We start from the raw sequence: 25,421 nt of genomic DNA, 5'->3' as shown, positions 1-25,421 counted from the left end.
CCATAACTGTTTGTACTATAGGAACCTTGTTTTAGATTGCTTTTTTACAGTCTGCTTTAAGTTGAATTGCAGCCTGATCTGCCTGTTAACTTTACCAATCTTTCTAAAACCTTCATTTGGCTTGAATGTGAACTATGTGCCTTAGGATATGAGGGAAGATCGAGGTTTGTTCTTTGTATTACATCAAGATGGATTGGAGAGTTGTTAATATTGTAAGGCAGTAATTTTTTTTATTTGAAGTTTTAGTTATGTCACTTTATTCTTCCATAATAAACAACGACAACCTTTGTCCTGTGAATCAGTACAGCCAATTATGTTCTGCCTCAGGGGATATAGTTGGGACAGAAAGTGAAAGCTGGGGTTGAGTAACAGGGTGATAATGTGTTTTCTTTCCTTTCTCAGTTTCCTTCTGTACTGAACAGTCATGGGCCGTTCACTCTGTCTGGTTTGGATGGACCTTCTACCCCTGGCCCATTTTCCCCAGATCTACAGAAAACATAACCTATGCAGTGGACTGAGAGGACAAAGGAGTAAAGAAAAGAGAAACATTCAACATGGTTACATTTGAAGTGAGCAACTACTAGTTCCACTGTGTTGATAAGGGACTGTTGTGATTTCCACCATTCCCTATTGAAATGCCTTTTCTTGATTCCCTTGGAGTAGAACTCAAGCTGAACTGTGTATAAAAATGCCTTAACTGGAGACCTGACTCCACCTCCCTCTTTTTCTTTTCTTTTTAAAAAAACATTTTGAACTTTGTCTTAAATTTTGTGGGTGTAAGCAGCTTTGGTGAGGTTTACTATGCTTTGCAAGAATAATCAAGAACACAGGCACTCCTGCCTAGTTGGGATTCTTTGGCCTGGAAAGAAGTTATGTGTGGGTCATATCTTTAGGACTAAATATGCCTTGATAGGAAATTAGCAGCAGACTTTTTTATACAAAGTAAGGTTGGGACAGGGCCATTGGGAAAATTCTGTTTTGTTGTCAACCGTAACATATGGAAGCAACTCCACAGAGGTGTCTTACTTACATTTATTCAGGGAGGGCAGCTTAACCTAACATCTGATCTTGTCTGGACCTGCTAGCAGAGCATGGAGCTAGTCTGCTTCAATATAAGAAGATTGTTAAACCTGGGGTTTAAGACAGTGCTTGAAAGAGCCAGTGAGAATATAGCACCCCATTCCTAGCATCTGCTCATGGAATATAGCACAGTGAGTGATGGCTTTTGGGGGATGAAGTGGGCTCTGAGCAAAAGTCATTTGGATAATGTGAAACATCTGAGATTTTTTTCCAGAGTTAGAAGATAACCCAGAGTAAGGACCCTTTTATTCATTTCACCCCATTCTCTACTGTATGGGTATCTTTACTTTTATTAGAGGTTGTGGTTGTTTTTAAGATGAAAAGCAAAGTGTAGCCTCCACATATAGAATGACATAAAGATGTGCTTATTCCTTTTTCTGAAATTATTTTTATTTAGCGAGGAACCAAGTTTACTTGGAAATAATCATACACAGAGATTGAGTCATTCATATTAGTAGTGAAAACTCACCAAATTTGTTAGTTACCATGTGATGATAGATACCAGGGTGTAGACGATTTGTTGATTACCTAAACTGAAATATGCCTTTCTGACACCACCACAGCCCTACCCACCCATTTACCTACCCACTAGATGAGTCTTTTAACCCTAGAAACTGTTCCTAATTTTAAATCATGTGACCTAAATGGAATAAAGGAGCAAGGAGTCAAGAGCTCAGAATAACGCTGACATAAACCAGCATCTTTCACATGTATACTGTTTGATCTCAGATGTGTTTATATACAATGTAGAATAACTCTCGTATGAGACATCCATGCTCATTTATTCAGGGAGCTGCCTTTTTGTTGTACTTTTAGTGTTGGAGGCCTGTTACTGGTTCATTTGTGGTTATCAGCTGAAAGCTTTGTTCCTGAGATGTGCAATAGTAGTGTTTAAAAGGTATTGATTAGGAACAGACCTATTAGATTTTCCCCCATGTTGAATTCTTTAGTTTGCATGCCTGTTTGAAATTAGACCTCTCAGCTGCACTTTGGAATAGTCTTATTAGGCTAATTAGTATTTTGTATATTAAGCAAGTAAATGTTGATGGGTTGGTTTGGAAGCACAGAAAGTATTTTATTTTATTTGAATTAAAGGAGAAAAGCCATTGGGTTGTTTTCACAGATAGTATCTCTGATAATTAATTTTCTCAGTACAGGGATGCTTGGGAACCAGCACCATTAAAACTCGGTTACAGCAACTTCCTAGGAACCAGTTTTAGTGAGTCCTCTGTCAACCTGTCTTGAAGCCTCTGAGAGGTACTAGGGCATAGGAGGTTGATGATGATAAGCTTTGACTTTGTGATCAACTAATCTGGGAAAGTGTGTGTGTGTGTGTGTGTGTGTGTGTGTGCGCGCGTGTGCGCGTGGTGTGTCTGTGTCATTTTTTTAAAAGAAAGTTTACAATCATTGCTCAAGTATATGAGGCAGACCATTCTATTTGTAAACTACCTCCTTTCTGGAAAAGTCTCAGCTTCATTTAATTTTTTTTTTTAACATTACAGAGCTCTTTTCATCAAAAGGTGACATACCACTTAATATCTGAATTCCCCACTGGCTAGTTGTAGTTAGGTTCCATCACCAGTCACTTTGTCAGTCAGGGATAAATAACTGTTGGGCAAAACAGCCTGAACTAGAGAGGAATAGGCCTCCTGTGCTTTAAGGCATCGGCTCTGATTGTCTAACTTTGTCATTTGCCCTGACCCTGAATTACTCACTGGTTTGCTGGGAAGTGTTTAGCAACCAGCCTCTCTGTAGAGGGGGAGAAAATAGCACTTAATTTTGTAGCATTTGCCAATTTCCACGATGTAAGTAACTCTCCCTGTGGCTGATTTTAAGCCACTACCTAGGACCTGAGAAGGAGTGAGCACCATTGACTCAGCTGCACACAGAACCAGCAAAGCTCCATGTCTGTCCTACCCCAGGAGAAAGTGGGTTTGCACAGAAGTTCTAAAATATTTTTTCTTGTTCATGTATGTACTGGTTTTTTAAAAATCAAAATCATGGCTCTGACCTCAGTAATTCATTTTCAGTGGCTTCACACAGTTTTTAGTATATGTTCTTTGACATATTTTGTGAATTCAAAGGTGGAAACTTCTACCTAGTACTATAAAAACATTTTACATAACGGAAGAGTCCAGAATCCCTTAAGAGGTCAACATTAAAATCTTATTAGAAATATAGACTTAATTTGTTTCCTGCATTTTAAAATGCAGCATCAGGAAATGAACTTAGAGTTTCACACATGCCCGACACTGCTAAGTGGCTTCCTGGGGCCTCTTTCTTTTTTTTTCTTCAGGGTTATTGATGGGATTTGGTGCCTACATGAAGAAGCCACTTTTCCTGGCAGCCATTTTTTCCCCCTTGTTTCTCTTTCATTTGATAGAACAGAGAGAAATTGAGGGGGGGGGGAGAATGAGAAAGACACCTGCGGCACTGCTTCACTACTTATGAAGTGTCCCCTAGCAGGTGGGGACCGAGCCTTGAACCCAGGTCTTTACATATGTATGCTTAACCTAATGCACCACCACTCTGCCCCAACTCTCTCCTTTTCTTTTGACTTACAGAAGAGAGACACCACACCACTGCTCCACCATTCAAGGAGCTCCCCTGGTGCTGCCTGTGGTGTGCCAACATGGTAATCAGGGTTCAAACCCAGGACATTAAGGCATGAACACTCTGCTTGGTGAACTGTCTCACAGACTCTAATAGTTTCCATGTTTCAGAGGTTAAAAATAGTTTTCTTTCAAATTTTGATGAGGAAAGTAAGCCATGTGTCAGTTTAGTAAAAGGGTACTGGATTTGTTTTTTAACTGGAAAAATTCCTTGAGGGTTCATATACTGTATTAGAGATCAAAAAGAACAGCTAGCTGTTTACCTGGCAAGTTTCTGTTTTCCTTCACGATGTCACTCAATGTTGGATAGCAAAATGCATCAGAGACTTAGTGTTCTGAAGTTGTAACTGCACTGTCACTTCAGTTCCATTCATGCCTCCGCACTTCATTCCTGTCTCAGAATAAGTGTAGTAATTTTAATGTTTTAGAAGACTTAGATGTTTCCAGTGAATTTCAGCATATTAGAGGCATTCATAGGTGCTTTTGAAAGCAGTCTTAAGTGCTTTTGAATACACAACTTGTAAGAGTTTTTGAACATCAATATTCTTTTGCAATTCCTGCATCTATATGTTAAGTTATATGTTGCTATGTTAAAGCAGTATGCCTGTAATAAGATATCCAACAATAGTCATTAAAGGATGCCTGGCATGTGTAATAAATCTTGCAAAGAAGTTTCAGTACTTTCTGCACCCAGGAGATTGTCTTTAGTGCTTTGTTGTGGCAATCTGTAGTTAATTTTTGAAGTTCACTTCTTTCTAGGTGACTGGGGGATGAACTTACTACTAAGCAGACTCCTTGACCCAATTATTCATTATTTTTATGTTAGAGAGAGGGAGAGACAGACAGACAAGACAGCCAGCACATTGCTCCACCATCTGTAGAACTATGCTGCTGTCTGTGGTGTTCGTATGTGGTGCTAGGACTTGAACCCAGGCCCTCACATTAGTCATGTGCCACACAGGGTGAGCTGTCTCCTGACTCGGTCTCTTCATTTAAAATCTCTGACTTAGGATACCTGCAGTCTATTTTTTGGGGGGAAATGTGGGTGCTTTTGTTGTGATATATGGAGAGATATTTTATATACTGATCTTATTTCCGTGTATGATTTTTAGAAGAGATTTTTCAGGAGTGTTTGTCTTCAACTGTCTCAAACTTCATTTTAATTATTTTCCAGAAAACCCATTATACCATGTTTTCCAAAGCATCACATACATTATTTTTGATAGACTGTTGTTTCTTTCCATTTCATTATTAGTCATGACTCTCATTTTTATTTTACTAGTCTGCTTATAAACTTCTTTTGGATTTATTCATCTTACATTTTATCAACAAATTCAGAATTGTTTCAGTTTGCTTTATGTTAAAATATATAATAGCTTCCATTTCTTTGCTTCATTAATTTTTTATTTTGAAATTTGTGACATTTGAGCATCTGAATGAATTTTTTTTTTTGATGAGTCTGTTCCTCCTTACAACACTTCATTTGTTGTGAATGTATTTTATTTGCCCATTCTAGAAATCTAGAATTGAGGTGCCATTCTTAGAGGTGTACACCAGTATGGAGCTGTGCACAAGTTTCTGTGCACAAGTCTGAACTCTGAATGAATTACCAAATCAACAAGAAAGTTAAAAGACTACTCAGGATGTAATCTGTTGTCTGAGGATATGAGAAGAATAGTCTATGTCTCAAAATGGAATTAAGTTAATTATTCATTCCAGAGTAATATAAGGGAAGGAAGTAATATAAGGTCAACCTTAATTGTCTTTTTTGTAGTAGTTAATTTTTAATTTTTTAAATTTTCCCTTTTGTTGCCCTTGTTGTTTTATTGTTGTAGTTATTGTTGTTATTGATGTTATTGTAGTAGTTACTTTAACCAGAGAATGGGAAGAAAACTTTTTTTGTTGTTGTTGTTAATTATTTTCTTGGTTTTAGATCAGTTAAATGTTTTGTTATTGTTTTTAATGCTGTTGGCATTGCTTGAAATTTTTTCCTATATCATCAGAATTCTACTTATAGAAGTTGAAGTTTTAATCTTAGGATCTAGAAGTCTTGTGGGTGGTAATGCATTAAGCAAGAAAGGAAGGTGGCTTGATTTCATTTCTCATACTTGATAGAACCTGCTAGCATAAAAGTCATGTTTTGACCTGTAAACAAGCAAATCTGAAAGGCGAGTTGTTGATGGCAGTATAAACGTTCCACTTGAAGCTGCCTCTTTCTTCAAGCTACTCTTCTAGTGGGGGAAGTGTGATAAATTGATAGTCGACCAGAAAGCAATTACAGGGCCTGCCATTCACATTTAGCGATTGTGAGAGACGGAAATCCAGTCATTTGTGTGAGATGGGAAATGTTGGCTCTGAGTGTTCTGTAGAAACCAGGAGATTCAAACTGTTGTTACTATCACTTAAGTGAAATCTTTAACTAGAAAATAAGGGTACAATCAGATGTAAGTCTCTTGAACTCTGATACTTGAGTTTTATAATGCTTATAAAACTCAAAATATTATGAGACTTAACTTTCATTTCTAAGTATTTACTTGGGAAACTAGAAGATTTCTTTCCAAGTCATTTTGATGTATTGGTTGAGGACATACATGTTTGTGTCTGTATAGTGATGAATTGACTGAGAGAGAGAGAGAGTGTGTGTGTATGTGTGTGTATAAATCTATTTTTAGAGGCAATGTATATAATTCATCCTGTAGGATATATTTTATACTAAAGAAGTTTGACTGCACTTTGCAGTGGTCACTTTTTAAAACTAATGACTCATACATTTCACTTTTTTTAAAAAAAACATAGAATCATAAACTCAGTGTTTGCCAACATTTTAGAAATGTAATGCTACACGTGACAAAATCTAACAGAAATCTTAAACTTCTCATGCTCCTAAATCTCTAGGCAAATAAGGATGCCTTTGTATAGAATCCCTATATTTGCTTTTGAATAAAATCTGTATTATGTTGGGCTCTGAGTTTCTCAGAGAGGATGCTTAGACTAGAAGTCGTGTTTCTAAAATACTGATCTGACCATGAACGGTGGAGGGGCTCTGCCATATAGTAGACTAAGTTTTCTGTACATAGTAAGCACTAGTAGAAACCCCAGAGTACCTCGGACTGAATATTATTCTCAGCTTTGCCTTACTTCCCATTTTCATAGGGGCCTATTATGGTTTCTGTCCCTTCCAAGGATTACGAGCTATGCTAGGACAGATCTAGGACCTTCTGGGTGGGTGGAAGGTGTGGGGTGTCCTGTAGCTAGCTGGGCCAGAGTTCTAGCCACCGGAATCATTTGAGTATGTCTAAAGTTCAGGGGGTGAGAATGCCAGATATGGGCATTAGATCGTTTGGCACTTTGTGGAAACCATTATTAGCACTGTTTGCTTTTAATAACTGGAAGCCCTTACTGACAATTCTGTTTAATTTCAGCTTAAGGATATTGAGGGTTGGGGTGGGGGGTAAGGTTTATTTGTCATGTATCTTTATGAAACTTGAGACTGTCTGGGGAAGTGTTAAATGTATTATCTAACAAGCCATTCGTCTTGGCTTTGTATGGGATGCTCTACACTTTTAATATTGTGCTTTTGTAGAAATGTCTGACTACTTTATTAAGTTGCAGTTGCTGGAATACACTCACCTTGTAAACTATCCAATTTTAAGTTACTTCTGTTTAATCGTTGCTTATTGTCACGTGTGGGGGCACAGTTAATTCTAACACATTTCATATTTTTTGTCTTTAATGGCAGTATTACCTTTGTATGCCTTTGCATGTATATTACATTCATTGCTTTTCTGCTAAACTAGCTTATTTTATGAATGTCCCTGCCTAGTATTAGTTAACTAAGATGCATAACTAAGAAAGGGATTGGAAAGAAGTGAATACAATTAATTTTTGATTACTTGAGGTCTGTTTGGTTTGGCCATTGAATCTTTTTCTAATCATCTGTTTCTTCACTTTTGCCTTCTAGTAGTTTCATTTATCTTTGTGGACAGGGGAGGTTAAATATGAAACTCAGTTCAGTCATTTTTCTTCCTATGTTTGAGGTGAATAAATTTTTAGCAAAAATTAGTTGTTTTTTTTTTTTACATCATGCCCATTGTTTACCACATGATTTTTTTTTACTAAAAAAATATGATTTTGTATTTTGAAGAACAAATACTTTTTCTGTGAGCCATATAAGATCTTTCAAATTAGACCTACTTGAAAATTAAATAATGATTAAATAATAATCTTGATTTTCATCTATCCAATCTGTAGTTCAGATGAAAAGCATTTGTCTGCTATAGACATGAGAGATGTTTCCTTTATGTCAGTGTTTTAATTTGGGATAAGTGTAATACATCAGGATTATCTCCTTAAACCTGTATAAGCTCAGCTAGGTAGGACAGTTACTTCATTGTTTAGTTTCACCATTTATTTCATTGCAAGAGATCATAATACCCAGTATCCACCACTTTTGTGTTAACCAAATAGTTAAATATAATGCAAAATGCACAACCAAGGCATGAATAACTTAGTGTCATAATGATCTGTCTGAATTTCAGTGTAATTTGTATTCAGGAGAGCCTTCAAAATATTAAAATATTTGTCTTTTTGTAAAAATTTTGGTAATTTTATAGCTGCTAACATTTATTAAAGTCAGATTAATTGTTGAGGCGACTGAAGAGAAACTGTCGTGTCTTCCTGCTAAGCAGATTTGTTTTCCTTTTGAAAACAAAGGGATATTGTTGACAGTTGATAAGGCAGATTAGCTAAGAGTGTTGGATGTGTTTGTATTCCATTTATTTGTATTGCAGTGAGGAAACTACAGAGTTTAGGCAGGTAGGGAAGAGAATACGCTTGCACTTTGAGGGCTTTTTGTATTATGCTGCTTTTAAAAGAAAAAAAGTATAGTTGATACTCAGTGCACTTCCAGATTCAGGGAGGGGCTGCTCTGAATGACCAGTCAGGTGATCTACTTCTCTTGAGCTTCAAGTTTTATGCACAGATTTTATTAAATTCTACAATGGTGATATGCATCTTTTTAGAAAAATGATACAAAAATATCTTGTGTAAGAACTGACAGGAATTTGCTTTGTATAATGGCAAGCTGGCTTTAAGAAAGCACTGTAACCACTTACTCAAGTTCAAAATGCTATAGATATGTTAACAGATACATGTGCGTCCAGATATAAACAGTTGTATTTTTTTAAATAAATATTGTTAACAAAATGACTTTCTGAGAAATTTTATTCCCCTCTCCCCCTGTGTATTATATTTTCATCTGTGCTAGTGGTGGGTAAGAATTCATTTTTCTCCATGATTGTCATTAAAACCTGTATCTACATTAAAATAAAATAACCATTGACAGAATAAGGAACAGAGAGAACTATCAAAAAACATTTACTTTATGAAATCTTTTTATTCTACTTTATTTTTTTTTCTACCAGAGCTATTGCTGGGGTCAAGTGCCTACATGAGGATTCTACTGTTCCAGGCAGCTTTTTTTTTTTTTTTACATTCTTCTTCCTTTTTGATGGGGAGTGAGAGAAGAAGACAAAGACACCCTGTAGCACTGCCTTACCACGTGTAAAACTTTTACCCAGGAGGTGGGGACGAGGGAATTGAACGCTGCTCCTTGTGCCTGGTAATGTGTATACTTTACAGGGTGAGTGAACAAATGAGAGAAGTGATGAGAAACTTTTAAAAGTTTATCTACAGTATCTACACTTCAAGTTTATCTACATTTTTAAGTCAAATTTTTAAATTAGATTCTTTTTGTCTAGGCTTTGTACCAAGGACTTTGCCTTATTTTTGTTTTAGAAACTATTTCTTTGTATTGTTTTTTGGAGTGGAAACTGGAGACTTAAGTTTATCTAGCAAATGCAATTCGGCCTTTTTAAGAACTGAGCTGGTAAGATGTACACAAGGACAAGTGACGGTAGTCAGTGGGAAAATCACAGTTCATATCTGTAATTGAATATGAGGTCACTTGTGTGCTGAGGGACAGACATTTCATTCACTCTGATGATAGATAATTCCATTGGTATAGGGACAGAAAACAATGGTTAGCATAGCCTTCTGGCAACCACTGGTGAGGAATAAGCTTCATATTACCTAGAGCAGAAGCCTGTGAGGTCGGGTAAGTTAGGGAAACGGTATTGTTGCTCTTTTCTTTTCTTTTCTTTTCTTTTCTTTTCTTTGAGATATAAAATGTTTATTAGAATTTTTAAAGCTCTTAAGAAGTCCTTCAGAAAGAGACCTGTTTCTGCCTACTGACATTTTCTAGTTTTGTTTTTTAGTAATGATACATCCTCTTTTTTTTTTAAAAAAAAAATTTATTTCCTTTTGTTTCCCTTGCTGTTTTATTGTTGTAGTTATTGCTTGTTGTTATTGATTTTGTTGTTGTTGGATAGGACAGAGAGAAATGGAGAGAGGAGGGGAAGACAGAGAGGGAGAGAGAGATAAGACATCTGTAGACCTGCTTCACCGCCTGTGAAGCAACTCCTCTGCAGGTGGGGAGCCAGGGGCTCGAACCGGGATTCTCCCGCCGGTCTTTGCGCTTTGCCCCACGTGTGCTTAACCCGTTGCGCTACCACCCAACTCCCAATACATCCTCTTTATAGAGGCATAATACCTGTTTTATAATCAGTATTGTGTGTTTTATAAATGTACCAACTGACAAACCAGTACCATAACCCTTGAATAATTTTCCAGTATAGCATTATAAAGTAGGAAATTGTCTTTAATGTAGTAAGATTTCACATTGATTGTTATAACCTGTAGCCAAAGGAAGAACACATATGTCATTTTATTTGGAATACTTTTAAAAGGACAGTGTAGGGACTGAGAGCATGCATGCCTTGCATTATGTGCATCCCAAAGTCAGCCTGGGAGCACTGAAATCATGCTGCTTGAGGTCCCAACTCCAGGAAGAAGGGAAAAAAGGATAGTATATAATGAAAATGAGGCAGGAATGACAATTTCAAACTGTCAAGAGGCTGTCAGAATCTCAATTAATTTTTGTAATTCCCATCCATGTCGCTAGATCTGCCCATCCTCATGGGCCCTTTTGGCATCGCTGACCACTTTCTCCTCCTTCCTATACTTCTCACATCCCTTCCAGGAAGCCAGATTCTCTCCTGGGGTTCCTCTCACTTTTCTCATTGGCTCATTTACTAGTTTTCTGCATTGTCCTATTCTTTCAAATCTCCACATATTGAAGGACTCAAGTCTCCCCCTCCACACAGGTTCACTCCCTCCGGGGTCTCATTCAGTCCAGTGACTTTTAAACACGATGTGAACAAACACTTAACTGTCTTTGGGCTTAACTTTTCTTTAGAGCTTCTATGTTTACCTCCCTTCCTGACATCAAAATAAAATTTCATCCATAAAATGAATGTCCAGGGGGTCAGGTGGTAGCACAATGGGTTAAGCGCACGTGGCACGAAGTGCAAGGACCTGCCTAAGGATCCAGTTGGAGCCCCTGGGTCCCCACCTGCAGGGGAGTCGCTTTACAGGTGATGAAGCAGGTCTGCAGGTGTCTTTATCTTTCTCTCCCCCTCTCTGTCTTCACCCCTCTCCTCTCTCTCTGTCCTATCCAACAACGACAAGATCAACAAAAACAACAATAATATCTACAACAATAAAACAACAAGGGCAACAAAAGGGAAAATAAATAATAATAATAAAATCTTTATAAAAAAATGTCCAGAGCAGAGCTCAGAAGCATACATAGGCCTTTCTCACTGCACAGGAGACACTGGCACATTGTCCTGCTCACTGTTAAAACACCACAGGCATGTTCAGTCTTAGGCCCTTGTACTTGCTGTGCTCCCTGCTTCATAGGATCTTTGGACACCTGCTCCTTCATATCACTCAGGTTTATGTCCAAGTGACATTCCTTAGCATGATCTTACAGAGCATCTCTTGCCATTCCTTGCCCTTTTTTCTATATTATGTTTCTCTCTTTTTTTTTTGCCTCCAGGGTTACTGCTGGGGCTTGGTGCCTGCACCACAGATCCACTGCTACTGGAGGCCATTTTCCCCCTTTTTGTTGCCCTTGTTGTTTTATCATTGTTGTGGTTATCATTGTTTTATCGTTGTTGTGGTTATCATTATTATTGTTGTAGGATAGGACAGAGAGAAATGGAGAGAGGAGGGGAAGACAAAGAAGGGGAGAGAAAGATAGACACCTGCAGACCCGATTCACCGCCTGTGAAGTGACTCCCCTGCAGATGGGGAGCTGGGGGCTCGAACCAGGATCCTTACTCCAGTCCCTGCGCTTCGCACCACGTGCGCTCAGCCTGCTGCGCTACCACCCAACCCCCACATTATGTTTCTTAATTGGCATTCAATTATCCCTCAACTGTGACAGGTTTACTGTCTTCAACTGGAGGGATGCCTACCCCATTTTCCATTGCTACTCTTAACTTAGATCAATGCCTTGAGTTTTGTAAAAGGCACTCAGTCTCTTCTGAGTGAATAAATGAATGTTACTCTGTGCTTTCTTAGCAGACATGGTGTTCTGACGGGGTTGGTTTCCACATCCAGGCAGCAGGGGAATCTGAGGTCAGGGTTCTACCCAAAATGCCACAACTCTTAAAAGATCAGGAAAAGCCCTACTAGTTCTAGAACTGATTTTTAAATGTAGTATAGAGTTCTGTATGCCTCACCCTGTTCTGTCTCTACATAAGAGTCTAGTGGTTCTCAGTGTTGTGGAGTTTTATTTCTTATCAGTCAGATGAACCTACAGCCTGACTGAGGGTGAACTATCTTCAGGGAACTTTAGGTCATTTGATTCTGAGTTCATATTAAAAGAACCCATTGCCCTTCATAATAGCACACTTAAATTATTTTGTAATATTTTATTTTGGGGAGGGATGATGCCTTTAGGTTTATTTCAGTCTTGTTTTCTTGAAATGTGTCATGATCACCTTAGGTATAGTCATTGATGTCTTTCTAAATCTGTATAAAAAGGTTTTTCCAGAAAAAAAAAACAACAAGGAAAATAGAGTTGCTTTCTCCTTGTCCATTCCCTCACTACTAGTTAGGCGTGCAAACTGATGTTTGGCCTCATCTAACGTTTCTACAGGATAGTTCAAACTCTATGCATGTCCATCACCTCTTTAAAAAAAATTGGATCTTAACAATAAATATGTAACAAACAATTGAACTTTTTCTAAGCTGCTTATCAGGTTTTAAAAAATAAACATTTCTAACCTGTCTTAAGCAGCATGTGTGCTAGGTAGGCATTTACTAAATTGCTTTATACAAATTCACATAATGCTTTCAGAATCCTTTGAGGTAGGGTGAAATTCTTTTAGAAATGTCACTTCACAGATTTTTTTTTTTTTTAAAGGAGACTAAGAGAGTCTCAAGTGATCTCCCCTGGGGCCACAGAGTGAGGAGGCTCACCTCACCAAGCTACTGACTCCTGCAGCGGCCTGCCCGCGCTTCTGGGACAAGCCCTTTAGTGAACCACAGCATGTGGAGGGGCTTCTGAGAACCATGCTCCACAGTGCATATTTACGCATGTGCATTTGTATATACACAGAAAATGCAGGGGAGCAAATGTACAGCCCTGACATGTCAGCCATTTCACGACCTGCATTAAGTCTCAGCACCCTTCTCAGCTCACTGAGTTTGTGTTCTCAGTGTTTTTCTCCAGGCGGTGCCCTGGACAGGAGCTGTGACTGCACAGCTTGAATTGTAAAGTAGCCCTAGCTGTTTGTCAAAAGGCCTGACCACTGTATAAAGAGTGGGCTTTGTTTTTTTCCTCTACAGGAGATGTAAAATTTAAATGTAATCCTTTTAAAGAAATTCTTTGTGCTGTTTTGACACCTTGCATAAACTAGCCCATGTCAGTAAAGAAAACAGAACATCCATTCCACCCCCACCCCCATCTCCCCACCCTGATAACCCCTCCACCCCTACACTCCCAGCAACTTCTGAGCATTTGCAGTGTGTACTAGTGCATGTTTAACATCTGGCTCTCCAGGGCTGAAGAGCCAAGGTGTGTAGCTGTTGTCAGTTCCTGTGGTGTCAGTCCGCCCACCATGGCTGCTCTCAAGCTACTGCAAAGTCACTACCAAGAGGGGTTGGAAAAATGCTGAGCAGAAGCACACTGTTCTGTAGTTTCCCCAACATGCACACCAGACCTGAATGGCCTCAAGAGCAGAGATCTAAGATTAGGAAGTGATGACTTTTGAGCGTTTGTTCCCTGTGCTCTTTTGTATTTTAATGATGTTTCTATCTTTTTTTTTTTTAACACTATACTTTACAGCTCTCAAAGTGAAATTTAACATCAGCAGCTTTTATAAGCTGGCACATTAGCCCCATATACCACTGAACTCCTGTCCCAAAGACTTTTCCTTTTGCTATTTTACAGAGGAACTACTGAGATCAGCAGCAGGAATCTTAAGAGATTCAGGACTACTAGTAAGTAAAAAGTACACAAATCCTTCAAGCATACCGGTGAATAACTTGATGCTTGTTTTTGATTGATCTATGCTTATCACAATTGATCATCCAGCTTTACCATTTCAACCCAGCTTTCCAAACTTCAAGTAAGATTTATCTTCAGATGGAGAGGAGTTTGTGGCTGTCTGCCTTTGGTCTGGGCATATGGACAGCTCTTAGCACAGATCTGAGTCCAGGAAGAGAAGAGAATGTAACATGAATAGCAGGTTGATTCCTAATGATTTGCCAGGTAGCAGAACTCAATTTTATTTCTTTTACCCAATCAAGTATCGGTGGGGAAGATTTCGCACCAAACCACTGTAGGATTGCTCCCATTTGTACACAGATTTCTTAGATTTCATTCTGTGTTGGTGCTACAGAGACTGGAAGTCTTCACTTGCCTCTTCTACCCAATTTTACCTCTGGTAGCACTCCAAGTTTTCCATTCCAAGTGGCTTGTCTTGGATAGAAGCTATAAGAGGAAAAGACAGGTAGGAGGTTTCAGCAGCCCAGGCGAGTTGCAGCAATGATTCACCCTTAGTTTTCACCTAGGGTCCCCAAGCAATCACCAGGAGAGAAAGTCAGAGCCAGAGGAGACAGCATAATAGTTATGCAGAAGACTGTCATACCTAAGGCTCTGAGGTCCCATGTTCAGTCCTCAGCACCACCATAAGCCAAAACTGAGCAGTGCTTTGGTCTCTCTGTATTTTTCTCTCCGTATCCCTCATTAAAAAAATAAAATATTTTAATGGAAGCCAGGTGTGGTGCACCCAGTTGAGCACACATTACAGTGTGTGAAGGCCCAGGTTTAAGCCTCTGGTCCCCCACTTGCAGGGGAGGAGCCTCACAAGTTGGTGGTGAAGCAGTGCTGCAGGTATCTCTCTCCCTCCCTTATTTATTTATTATTGGATAGAGACAGACAGAAATTGAGAAGGGAGGGGGAAAGAGACAGACACCTGCAGCCCTGCTTCACCTCCTTCAGCTGGGGACCAGGAACTTGAACCTCCGTCCTTGCACACTATAATGTGTGTACTTAAACAGATGTGCTGCCACCTGACCTGTCCCTGCTCCCTCTCTATCTCTCTGTCTGTTCAAAATAAATAAAATACTAAAAAAGAAGAAGAAAGTTGGGTCCCCTTGTTTTGGTCTAGGGTATGAGAACATGCATTTTCCCCTCATGAATAGGGGACTCACTCAAAGTTAGTGACTTAAGATTCTGCAAACATTTCTTGAATATGTGGTCTTAATGAAAGCTTGTGCTAGGCTGGACTAGGCAACACTTATACCTGACATCTGGGGTGCTTGATGCTGGTGTCTATGTGTCTATGTGTAGGGGCTTTAAGCTGAGTGTTTACAGGGTGTATATGCCTGCCTATTAGACACAGGACTGTAGATGCCTATTGCTTCCAGATTTTTGTGATTGTTTTGCTTTTTCTGGAGAGAGCACTTTCTCTTAGCATGGGCTACGTGCACAGCTGGTGCTGCAGCTGGGTCCTCTGAGAACACTGGGCGGAAGGGCAGATGAGAGTTTTAGAAACAGCTTTGGGGACTCCCCCTGCCTGGAGCCTCCAGGAGCCAGACTCCTCTTTGGGGGTATCTCTGCCCCAAAGGAAAGAGCTTTTCTTTTGCCACTTGGCCTGAAGGACCTCATTTGAAAACAGAGATTTGGATAAGAGTCAAAATCCTCAACTGCAAAGAGATGGCCAATTAGGCTTCTGGGCTAAGCTCCAGCGGAGGAGGCAGACTGCCTTTTGGTATCCTGAGCAGGCTGGAGAGATTCTTGGCCCCCAGCCCCGTGGCATGCTGGGATGCAGGAAGCCAAGTTCACAGCCCATGGCCCTCTCCTAATGGAGAAACCATGAGTCAGCTCGGCTCTCCTGCCCTGAAAGTCCAGTGCAAACAATTGCAAGACCAAGCAGGAAGAGGAGGAAAGGAAGTCAGAGAAAAAAAATAAACATTTCCTTGCATTTTGCTTGGAGCAGAGCAGCACTGGTGGCCTGCTGAAGTTGACAGCATCTCCCACCCCCTCCCTTCCCAGTCTTGTTTCCTCTGCTTGTATAGAGACAGACTTTCCTCCTTACCTGATGTGAGTTCAGGGTGCATCCTGTGGAAAAACAGGAGCAAGACATAGAAGGTGAAAGCCAAGCAACCAAAGATCACACCGCAGACCAGGAAGCTATAGCTGCCCCGAGCCTGGAATATCTGCCAGAGGGGAAAAAACAGAGACACAGGCCATCAAAGGCTCACATTGGAGCCACAGTGGAGGAAGCACCTCTCAGACCCCTGGAAAGGTTTTCTGTCAGGTTGGGACCCATCACACCAACAAGTAGAAGCATGGGCCTCATTTCAAGATTGTTTCTGGAGGAGGCAGAAATTCTGCTCCAAGGCAGGCACTGGACCACATGAACCCTCTACAGTGCCTTTCATCTCTTATGTCTGGAACCTTCTGACAAGCCTCTATCTCGTCATTAAAATCCAGTCCTACCGGGTGTTTTTCTGCCTACAAGACCTAAGCAGAACTTTGTAAAGAGAATATGTATTTCTAACCTTTTACTATGCAAAACTGAAAGTAGATGCTAAAGCAGCATAAGGAATGCCCATGGACCCATCGTGCCAACTTCAGCACCAGATTTCACTGAAACCCCTCCTCCACCATGTCCAGCACATCACTGTTCTACATAACACTGGGGCTGGTCCCAGACATCACATTTCATCCAAGGGTGTCAGAAGACGGAGCTCTGCCCCACGTCTGGCAGGACACAAGAAGGGGGAAGGAGGGTAGTGTAGTGGTGAGGGGAGTGGGGAGATGGGAAGCCTGAGGCTGGAATGTCCTTATTATTAGAAGTGTTACTATTACTATAAGTATGACTGAGAACCAATTGCTTCATTTTTATCTCAGCTTCGGTGTTCTTTGCAAAATAAATAAGACCTACTGTGTAACCTTCAAGAAGGAGAAGGAGCTGAGCAGTGGTTGAGCCTACACATTACCATGCACATGGACCTAGGTTCAAGCCCCCAGTCCCCACCCACAGGGGAGAAGCTTCATGACTAGTGAAACAGTGCTACAAGGCTGTTCTGTCTCTGTCCCCCAGCTTCCCTTCCCCCCTCAATTTCTCTCTGTCTTATCAAATGAAATTAATTATTTTTGTTTTAAAGAACAAATAGATCTCATAACTTATTTTTCCTGGTGAACAAATGGAATCAGGCATGCTGAAGGAGCCGTGGTAGGGTTGACCTTTGTTCAGGGCAAAAGCCAGCTGGGCACTGGGCAGCATGGCCGAGTTAATGCTGATGGGGCAGGCAAGTTGAGGACAGAAGAAAAAACTCTGTCTTCAGCTCAGCCCCACCCCAGGCTCTGGGAACTGACCAGCATTCTCACGGTTGCTCTAGTCCAAGTCCAGACTCCCAGCGTGTGACCTCACCTCCCCCCCCCCCCCCCCCCCCCGCACATCTCCAGGCCCCACCTTCAGAGGTTCTGTTTCAGGGTTGGCTCAGGACTGGCAGCAGGTACCTCAGACAGGATGGGAGCCCTGCCAGCTCTGTGGGAGAGTGGCTTAGGTACAGGAGGTAGCCACCAGCATCATCTCACTTACTCTGGGGAGTGCTCCCTAATTGTGGCCCTTCTCCCCTCAGAGCTCCCCACATACCAAACCAACTAGCATCTGGAGGACCATCTCGCCAATTCCTGCCCCTGTCACCAGCACAGTGGTTGCACAACCTAACAGAAAGAGAAAGGCCTGGGTTAAAAAACAAGTTAGGGAGATGGAAGTCAGCTGATGTAATCACAAATTGTTTCTGGAAAAACTGCTAGAAAACAGTATGGCTGCCCAAGCAGATGATTTCAGATTCCTAGGAGTTCTCAGACCTTAGCCCTTCACTTTGCCTTGGGAATGCCTGAGCGTGGGATCATTGAGTTTCCCTTAATGAAATCTTCAGTTGCGCACAGCTGTCTCCAGGCTACATTCCAATTTGCTGAGATTAGTTAGTATTCAGGACCCTCCCTGGTGTGACCACCACCTACATTTCCAGAAAGACCTGACTTTGGGACAGTCCTTGGCTCTGGGCAGACCAGCTAGTGTCCTCACTGCCCTGGTATTGCACTGCCCAGTGGCACCTCTAATTGTTGTGGGTCACTACTTTTGCTCCATGATCCTAAAGAACTAAGGGGTATAATTCAGTATTTAAAAAACAAACAAAAACTACATTTCCTAGAAACCTTGCTACCAAGCAACAAGGAAAGGAAAAAGCACACCAAAAGAACACAAGGCAAATAGGACAGGAGAGAGACCTGGAATTTGGCCATAAATAGCAAGAAGTGAAGAACTGAGAAAAAGGAAGAAGCTAGAGAAGATGAAGGAGGAGGAGAGGCAGCAACAGCAACAGCGGCTGCTGCAGTTGAAACTGGGAGCCCAGACCTGAGCTGAACCAAGCTGAAAACATGCCCTTCAAGGAAAGAATCAATGAGGAGGGGGAGGGGGTAAGTGGGTGGGGACAGGTGTCCAACATTTCTTTCCTGAGAGTTTACACGGTTTCTAAGACAGTAAAATCTCATTTCCATTCAGTAGTCATCTAATAGTCAATTGTATACTAAAAGAGCAAGAGCCCCATCCCTATTCATTCGGGGGTCATGAGGGCCCCTGTAGCCTGATCAGCCTTCAAAGCCTGTGCATCTGAGTCACATAGGTTCCAAAACTAGCTCTGCCACCCATGAGCCGGCAGTTCAGGACCTTCACTGAATGGGCATCCCAATACCTCCTCCTCAGGGCTGCTATGTGGGTAAGTGTGAGGTAGCATATACAACTGCTGGCTGCTGCTGGTGTCTATTAACACCCTCAACGAGGCAAGGGTCTGCTGTTAACTCTACCACTGCCTTTGGCATACAGCCCACGCAGTGTCCCCTCCAGCCAGGATCTACCATCTTCATCTAGTCTCCGACCCTTCTTGCTCTCTTGCACTGCTGACTTCTCTTCTTTTTTTTTTTTTTTTAAGATTTTTAAAATTTTATTTATGAGAAAGATAGGATGAGAGAGAAAGAACTTAGACATCATTCTAACACATGTGCTGCCGGGATCGAACTTGGATCCCATGCTTGAGAGTCCAAAGCTTTACCACTGCACCACCTCCCGGACCACTTCTCTTCATTCTTGAACATTCCTCCTCGTGCTCTGGCAGACTTCAGCTCACCTTCAAGTCCTGGCCTAGATGTCCTTGCGCAATCTTCTCCCCATCTCTAATTCAGCCCCCTGCACCTTATTCTCTCAGATCCCTCTGTCTGTCCACTGGCAGCCTTGTCCTTAAAGCAGTCCCAGGAGAGAGCTTGCCTTGGGTTTCTGTTCCCTGTGGGCACAGGGCCCAACATAAGACAGACACCTTGTATTTGTTTCCTGCATGAACAGAGTTCACCGCTGTCTACTCCAGGTTCCTGGCTCCTCTGTGAGCCTGACTCTGTTCAGGCCTGCTCTGTGCCTTTGCTCTGACACTGTTGCCCCACCCTGCCCTGGAATGCCTTTGCCTGCCTTTGCCAACCCTGGCTCACTGCCTCTTCATGTGCCCTTCCACGAAGTCACCTCTAGACTCCACACATCAAATCTTTCCTGAGTTCCAATAGCACCTGTAGCTCATCCCACCCATCAGTCAGAAGCCTAAGTGCATCAGGCATTGCACTAAGCTTGGGAACCCTGCTGAATAACCAGAGTTAACACAGTCTGTTAACAGAGTTAGCACAGTCAGTCTACATGCAGACCAAGAGCTTCACATCTCTGATGCACAAGATGATTCTAAATGGTGGCGTCTGTATCCATTTTGCAGATGAGAAAGCTGAGACCAGCAAAAGAAACAGAATCACATAATGGCACACAGCAGAGTGTGGAAGCAGGATTGGCACTCAGAGCCCAAGCACGCCTTTGCCTTTGTCCACAGTCACCCTAGCCCATTGCTGGCACTCACAAGTATATCAAATACAGGAGACAAGCACAAAGAAGCAAGCACACTTTCCCATGGGGGTCAGAGAAGCATTGAGAAGGGAGGGAGGGTGTGAGATGGGGTAGAGAGGGCCTCCCAGGCAGGTGCTGACCATGTGCCCAAGTGTGGAGTCGCAGGTCAATCTGGGTGCTGTTAGAAACAACAGTGAGTGAGCCCGTGCTCAGAGGGGCAGCTGGGAAGGAGACAGGCAGGAAGTGCTTCCAGGAAGCCATGATGGCAGTGCCATATGGAAAGTGAGCTCCTGCAGCATGTGGAGGGGTCTCTGTGTGGCCCTTAGCAGGGCTGCAAACTGGGACCACCCAATAGTCATGGCAGATGTTGGCACTGAGGCCCAGGCACATGCGCTGCAGGTGGGTTAATGTGGAACCAGCGCTGATGGGAGCAAATTTTGAAAGCAAGGAAAACAAGGTAGAGTGGAAGCTGAGGCAAGCTAGATACCACTTCCAACCAGGATGAGTGAAAGTCAAGGCCTAGGCTGTGAGGAAAGGTGACAGATTCAAGCAGCCATTTCAGCACCCACTCAACCAGTGTGACTTACTGTTATTTTTCAACTCCACCTGAAAACTGCAGGAAATTCCTGATGACGCCAACACCATGTGCCTGAGGTTTGGTGGCTATCCTGAACTCTCAGGAACTGGCCCCCTGCCTATGGTTTCTGGGGAGAACTAAGCTGGGGGAGCTCCAGTTGTTTTGAAGTTTGAGCCCCTCTCCCCCATTATGCCATGCTGCCCCACCCCCCAACACTCTGGGGTGCCTCTTGTTGCTTCTAAGGTAGTATTAACTCTTCAAAACACAATTATTTTTAATTAACTCATTAAAAAAGTAGATCTTTGCTAGGCACACTTGGGAGGCTACAGAAAGGGGTAGTGGGGTAGTCGGGAGAATGAGAGGTTTCTGACATGAATAGGGCTGTGCTCCAGCCCCCAAGCAAGGGTAGAGTCATTGTGATTTACTTATAGAGCACTGCTCAGCTCTGGTTTATGGTGGTGCTAGGGATTGAATTTGGGACATCAGCGCTTCAGGCATGAAAGTCTTTTGCAGCCATTAGACTGTCTCCCCAGCCCCTTCGTGCTCATTTTCCCAGCAACATCTGCATCCATGAAGCAAGGAGATGCATCACAAAGCACCTGTGCCATAACTTTCCCCCATGCAACTTTGCTTTTTTCTTTGAACTTGGGGTGTCTGGCACATGCAAAGGCACACACAATGCAGCTGCATGTCCTGCTGCATGCAGGAAAGAGATGCTTAAAAAGATACTTCTCTGGGACTTGAAATAGAACAAAGGCACCATGTGGCAGGGAGTCCTAGTACTGCTGTCTGTGTACCCAGTACTGCTGTCTCCCACCCCAGGAAGCACTAGCTTCATGAAGGGCCCTCAGGGATCTGATGGGGGATGGCACCTATCACGTGCCCCCTACCCTCAGAGAAGGCCTGCCTCTCATCCTTAGGCTTACCTTGGTACTGCAGAACATCCTCGGTGTAGGCCAGCATGCTGGGAAAGGTGCTGCTAAGGAACAGGCCTAGGCTGGCTGTCCCCACAAACAGGAAAATGACATTGTAGGAGAAGACCAGAAGCATGAAGAATGTCACCACCACGCCAACCTGTCACAACACAGAAACACAGATGGGGGAGTTAGTGGGGATAGCTGGGAACTGGGGAGGGACACACACAAACACACACACCACATACACCACACACACCACACATACACACACCACACATACACACCACACACACACACACACACACAAACAACACACACACACACACACACACACACACACACACACACACACACACACACACGATTTGAAAAATGCTCCTCTCTCGTAGCCAGCGTGCTGCCCTGTGGAAGGTGTGGGAACTGCACCTTCCCTAGGCTGGGAAGTCTGAGGAGAAAGGGGTGGGCGGGGCAGCCCTCACTGGAAAACTGCCACTTTATTTATTAGTTTACTTATTACCAGAGTACTGCTTAGCTCTTCTTTATGGTGGTGCTGGGGGCTGAACCTGGGAACTCAAAGCCTCAGACATGAAATCCATTTGCACATAATGCTGTCTCTTCAGCTCACATACCCCTAAGAAGCACTTTGTGAGAGGGAACACTGCTGGCCTCCAAGCTCTTATCTTCAATCCTGGGAGTCCCACCCCAGTCATCAGGCCCTGCCCTGCCTGCCTGGGTGGTCTGAGAGAATCCACTTTCCCTAACAGCTGAGTTCACAGCAGAAGTGTGGGGAGCAGGAGAGGCGGGGTGCTGGTTGTGGGGGAGGGTATCCCCACCCTCTGGGAATCCAGGCAGACCTCCCATGGAGAGAATCAGTGGTTATATTTCCCTCCCACCAGCTGCTGAGGCCTGTGATAGGCTAAAGAGATGGATGATGTCTTTCTGGCCCATTTCCACTAAAATTGCCCTTCCTCTCAGCGTTTTCTCATCAGTATGAAGATCTCAGTGTGGGGCAACAGAGCCAGGCAGAGCCAGGCTAGCAGGCACCAGAGGGGCAGCTGTGTTTATTAGTGGCTCTGAGAGGTCCAGGCCATGGTCTTGAATCCCCCAGATCTGAGCACTCAGGGAAGGACTGACTCTCCAGTGCAAAGGTGAGGTGGAAATCAACCATGGCGACCCTGGGTCTCAGAGAGACTGACCTTGGTAGCAGCCCTTCACCAAAAGAAGAGCACCTTCACTTGGCTCAAGTGCTTCTAGAAACAAGCCAGATAGCAAAGCCAAGCACGTGTGTGTGTGTGTGTGTGTGTGTCTGTGTGTCTGTGTGTATGTGGGGAAGGTTGCAGGAATCACATGGATCCCATCCCCCCATGCCCCGCAGACGGGTAGGACTGAGCAAGAGGGGAGGATGGTCAGCTTGGAGACCTGGGTTGCTACTCTCATTGGAAAGACAACACAGTGACCTTGCTGGGGGCTGGCGGCGGAGTGCCTGGTTGAGCACACACATTACCACGCACAAGGACCTGGGTTTGAGCCCCTGCTCCCCATCTGTGGGGGGAAGCTTCACAGATGATGAAGCAGATATACAGGTACCTGTCTTTCTCTCCCTATCTTCTCCTCCTCCCCTCTCAATTTCTCTCAGTCCTAGCAAAGAAAAAGAAGGGGGGAAAAATGGAAAAGTGACTACCAGGAGTGGTAGATTCATAGTGCCCGGCTGAGTCCCAGAGATAACCCTGGTGGCAAAGAGAGAGAACTTGCCTGCACACTCTTACCCCATCTCAGTCTCTGTTGTGAGATTTCTTAGGTGTGAGACTCATGCTTTTTCTTTCTCTCTTTTTATAATTGCCAAGGCTTGATACCTGCATGACAAATTCATTGCTCCCAGTGGCTTCTTTCTTTCTTTTATTTATTTTTTATTTTCATTTGATAAGATGGAAAAAAATTAAGATAGGAGGAAGAGAGAGACACTTGCAGCACTACTTCACTACAGGTGTGAACTAAGGGCTTGAACCCAGGAACTTGAGCTTGGTAATGTATGTATTCAACTAGGTGCACCACCAACCAGCCCCCCAAGACACATGCCTCTTAAGGCTCACAGTCCTTTCCTGAGACAGACTTGCTGTGCTGGAGAGGGATTGACCATAAAACAGTGGTTAAAGGAAACTCATTCTTTTCACAAAGGAGACAAAACACAATGACATCTGTCTTGTGAAGTGAGACCTTGTGCACACAATTTCATCACTCCAATGTAAAATTTTTCCATTTACAGAGGAGGGGAGCACCACTGCATTGGAGTTTCTCCTGGTGCTGTGGAACTCCCATGTGGTGCCAGGGTTTGAACATGGACCACATTCATGGCAAGGCACACCCCCAATAGGTTGTGTATAGGAGTGCTGTGAGCTGTCATCCAGCCCCTAGAGTCTATTTCTTCATTGCAGAATGTGGTCTCATAGCTCCCTCCTGCTGGCATCTATATGCTGGTGTGCCCAGGACTCAGTTCCTGCCTGTCTCTTCTGGCTCCACAGCTCCAAAGGTCTCTGAGCTGGGGCTCCCAGACCATCCTCTTGGTCACAGATAAAAATGCACCTGTGTGTCACTGGATCACTAGCAGGTGGCCTAAACAGAGCCCTCTTCTCCAAACCCTCTCTCCCCACATCCCCACACTAATGACCAGCACCCCCACTATAGTTCAGTGTTTGCAGATATCATCCTCCCTACCCCTCCCATGCCAAGGTCCTGCCAACAGCACCCCTAAAACGCCTTTCCGTCTTTGTCTCTCCCACTTGCCTGGTGCCCTGCTCTCGCCCCTCTTGACATTTTCTCAAATGCCCAGGAGCACTACCTGTGAGACCGCCGGGTTCTGCACAGCCCGCCACTCATGCCGTGCATGCTTCAGGTAGGCCTCAGGGTCACCTTTAAACTAGCCAGATGGGGAGTCGGGCTGTAGTGCAGCGGGCTAAGCGCAGGTGGCGCAAAGCACAAGGACCGGCATAAGGATCCCGGTTCAAACCCCGGCTCCCCACCTGCAGGGGAGTTGCTTCACAGGCGGTGAAGCAGGTCTGCAGGTGTCTGTCTTTCTCTCCTCCTCTCTGTCTTCCCCTCCTCTCTCCATTTCTCTCTGTCCTATCCAACAACGACAACAACAATAATAACTACAACAATAAAACAACAAGGGCAACAAAAGGGAATAAATAAAATAAATATTAAAAAAAAAAGAAACTAGCCAGATTTGGGAGAGTTTGGGAAATGCCTCAAGTGCTCAAGTTTGCCTTGGTAACGGGAGACAGCCAAAGCCTCTGCTCACTGTCCTCGTCCTGCCCGCCAACCTCCCCCTGGAGCTGCTGCGCCCCCTGCCGGCAGAGACCTAAACTTCCCGCTCTGGGCACCTCCTGGAAAGCAGGGCCACTGCGGATTAGAAAGGAAAGGGGGCATGTGGTGGCAGCTGCAGCTATACAGAACAGTCACCTGGCAGCGGTGGCACCGTGCTTGCACTGGGCTGTTCAGACGCAGTACCAAGGGGGCTCCCACTGTGAGCACCCCTAAAGGTTTTTAAAGCAATCTCGGTGCCCAGGCTCCTCTCCTCCCCTCCCCTCTCCTGAAGCAGAGTCTATTAGGAAGGTGCTCAGAAATCTCATTCCTGTTTGTTTGATTATACCTCCACCACCACCACCACCACCACCATCACCATCATCATCTAACATAGAGGCAGAGAGAAAGAAAGAGACCATAGCACCCAATGTGGTGAGGACCGGGCTTGGATGTGGGTCATGCACATGGCAAAGCAGCGCACTATCCAAGTGAGCTAGGCCTTCTTCGTGTTTAAAGGCGGTCGCGGTCAGAGTCTAATTCATATGGAAGCTTCAGACTGTCTTCA

General features: G+C 43.4%; 2 protein-coding genes across 4 annotated transcripts in view; one reads left to right on the top strand and one right to left on the bottom strand.

Annotated features, from left to right (window-relative positions):
• Positions 1-14,221, top strand: part of ELK4 (ETS transcription factor ELK4) — a 28,163-nt gene extending 13,942 nt beyond the window's left edge. Inside the window, exon 5 of one of the 2 annotated variants that reach the window (XM_060178728.1) lies at positions 14,056-14,221. In XM_060178728.1, the coding sequence (XP_060034711.1) occupies positions 14,056-14,067 (12 nt within the window). In that variant the 3' untranslated portion in view covers positions 14,068-14,221. Of the gene's footprint in view, positions 1-402; positions 8,901-14,055 lie in introns of those variants that run through there. The other variant, XM_060178727.1, reaches the window with a different exon arrangement.
• A 144-nt stretch (positions 14,222-14,365) lies between these two features.
• Positions 14,366-25,421, bottom strand: part of MFSD4A (major facilitator superfamily domain containing 4A) — a 29,979-nt gene continuing 18,923 nt past the window's right edge. For both annotated transcript variants that reach the window (XM_060178722.1, XM_007523130.3), the window contains 4 exons: positions 21,563-21,710; positions 17,774-17,844; positions 16,208-16,328; positions 14,366-14,598 (listed from right to left, as the gene is read on the bottom strand). In XM_060178722.1, coding sequence (XP_060034705.1) covers positions 14,543-14,598; positions 16,208-16,328; positions 17,774-17,844; positions 21,563-21,710 — 396 coding nt within the window. In that variant the 3' untranslated portion in view covers positions 14,366-14,542. The remainder of the gene's footprint in view (positions 14,599-16,207; positions 16,329-17,773; positions 17,845-21,562; positions 21,711-25,421) is intronic.

The sequence above is a fragment of the Erinaceus europaeus genome, chromosome 19 (assembly GCF_950295315.1).
Source record: "Erinaceus europaeus chromosome 19, mEriEur2.1, whole genome shotgun sequence".
Classification (NCBI taxonomy): domain Eukaryota; kingdom Metazoa; phylum Chordata; class Mammalia; order Eulipotyphla; family Erinaceidae; genus Erinaceus; species Erinaceus europaeus.
The sequence above is the reverse complement of the archived record's forward strand: the minus strand, read 5'-3'. Positions and strand labels throughout refer to the sequence as shown.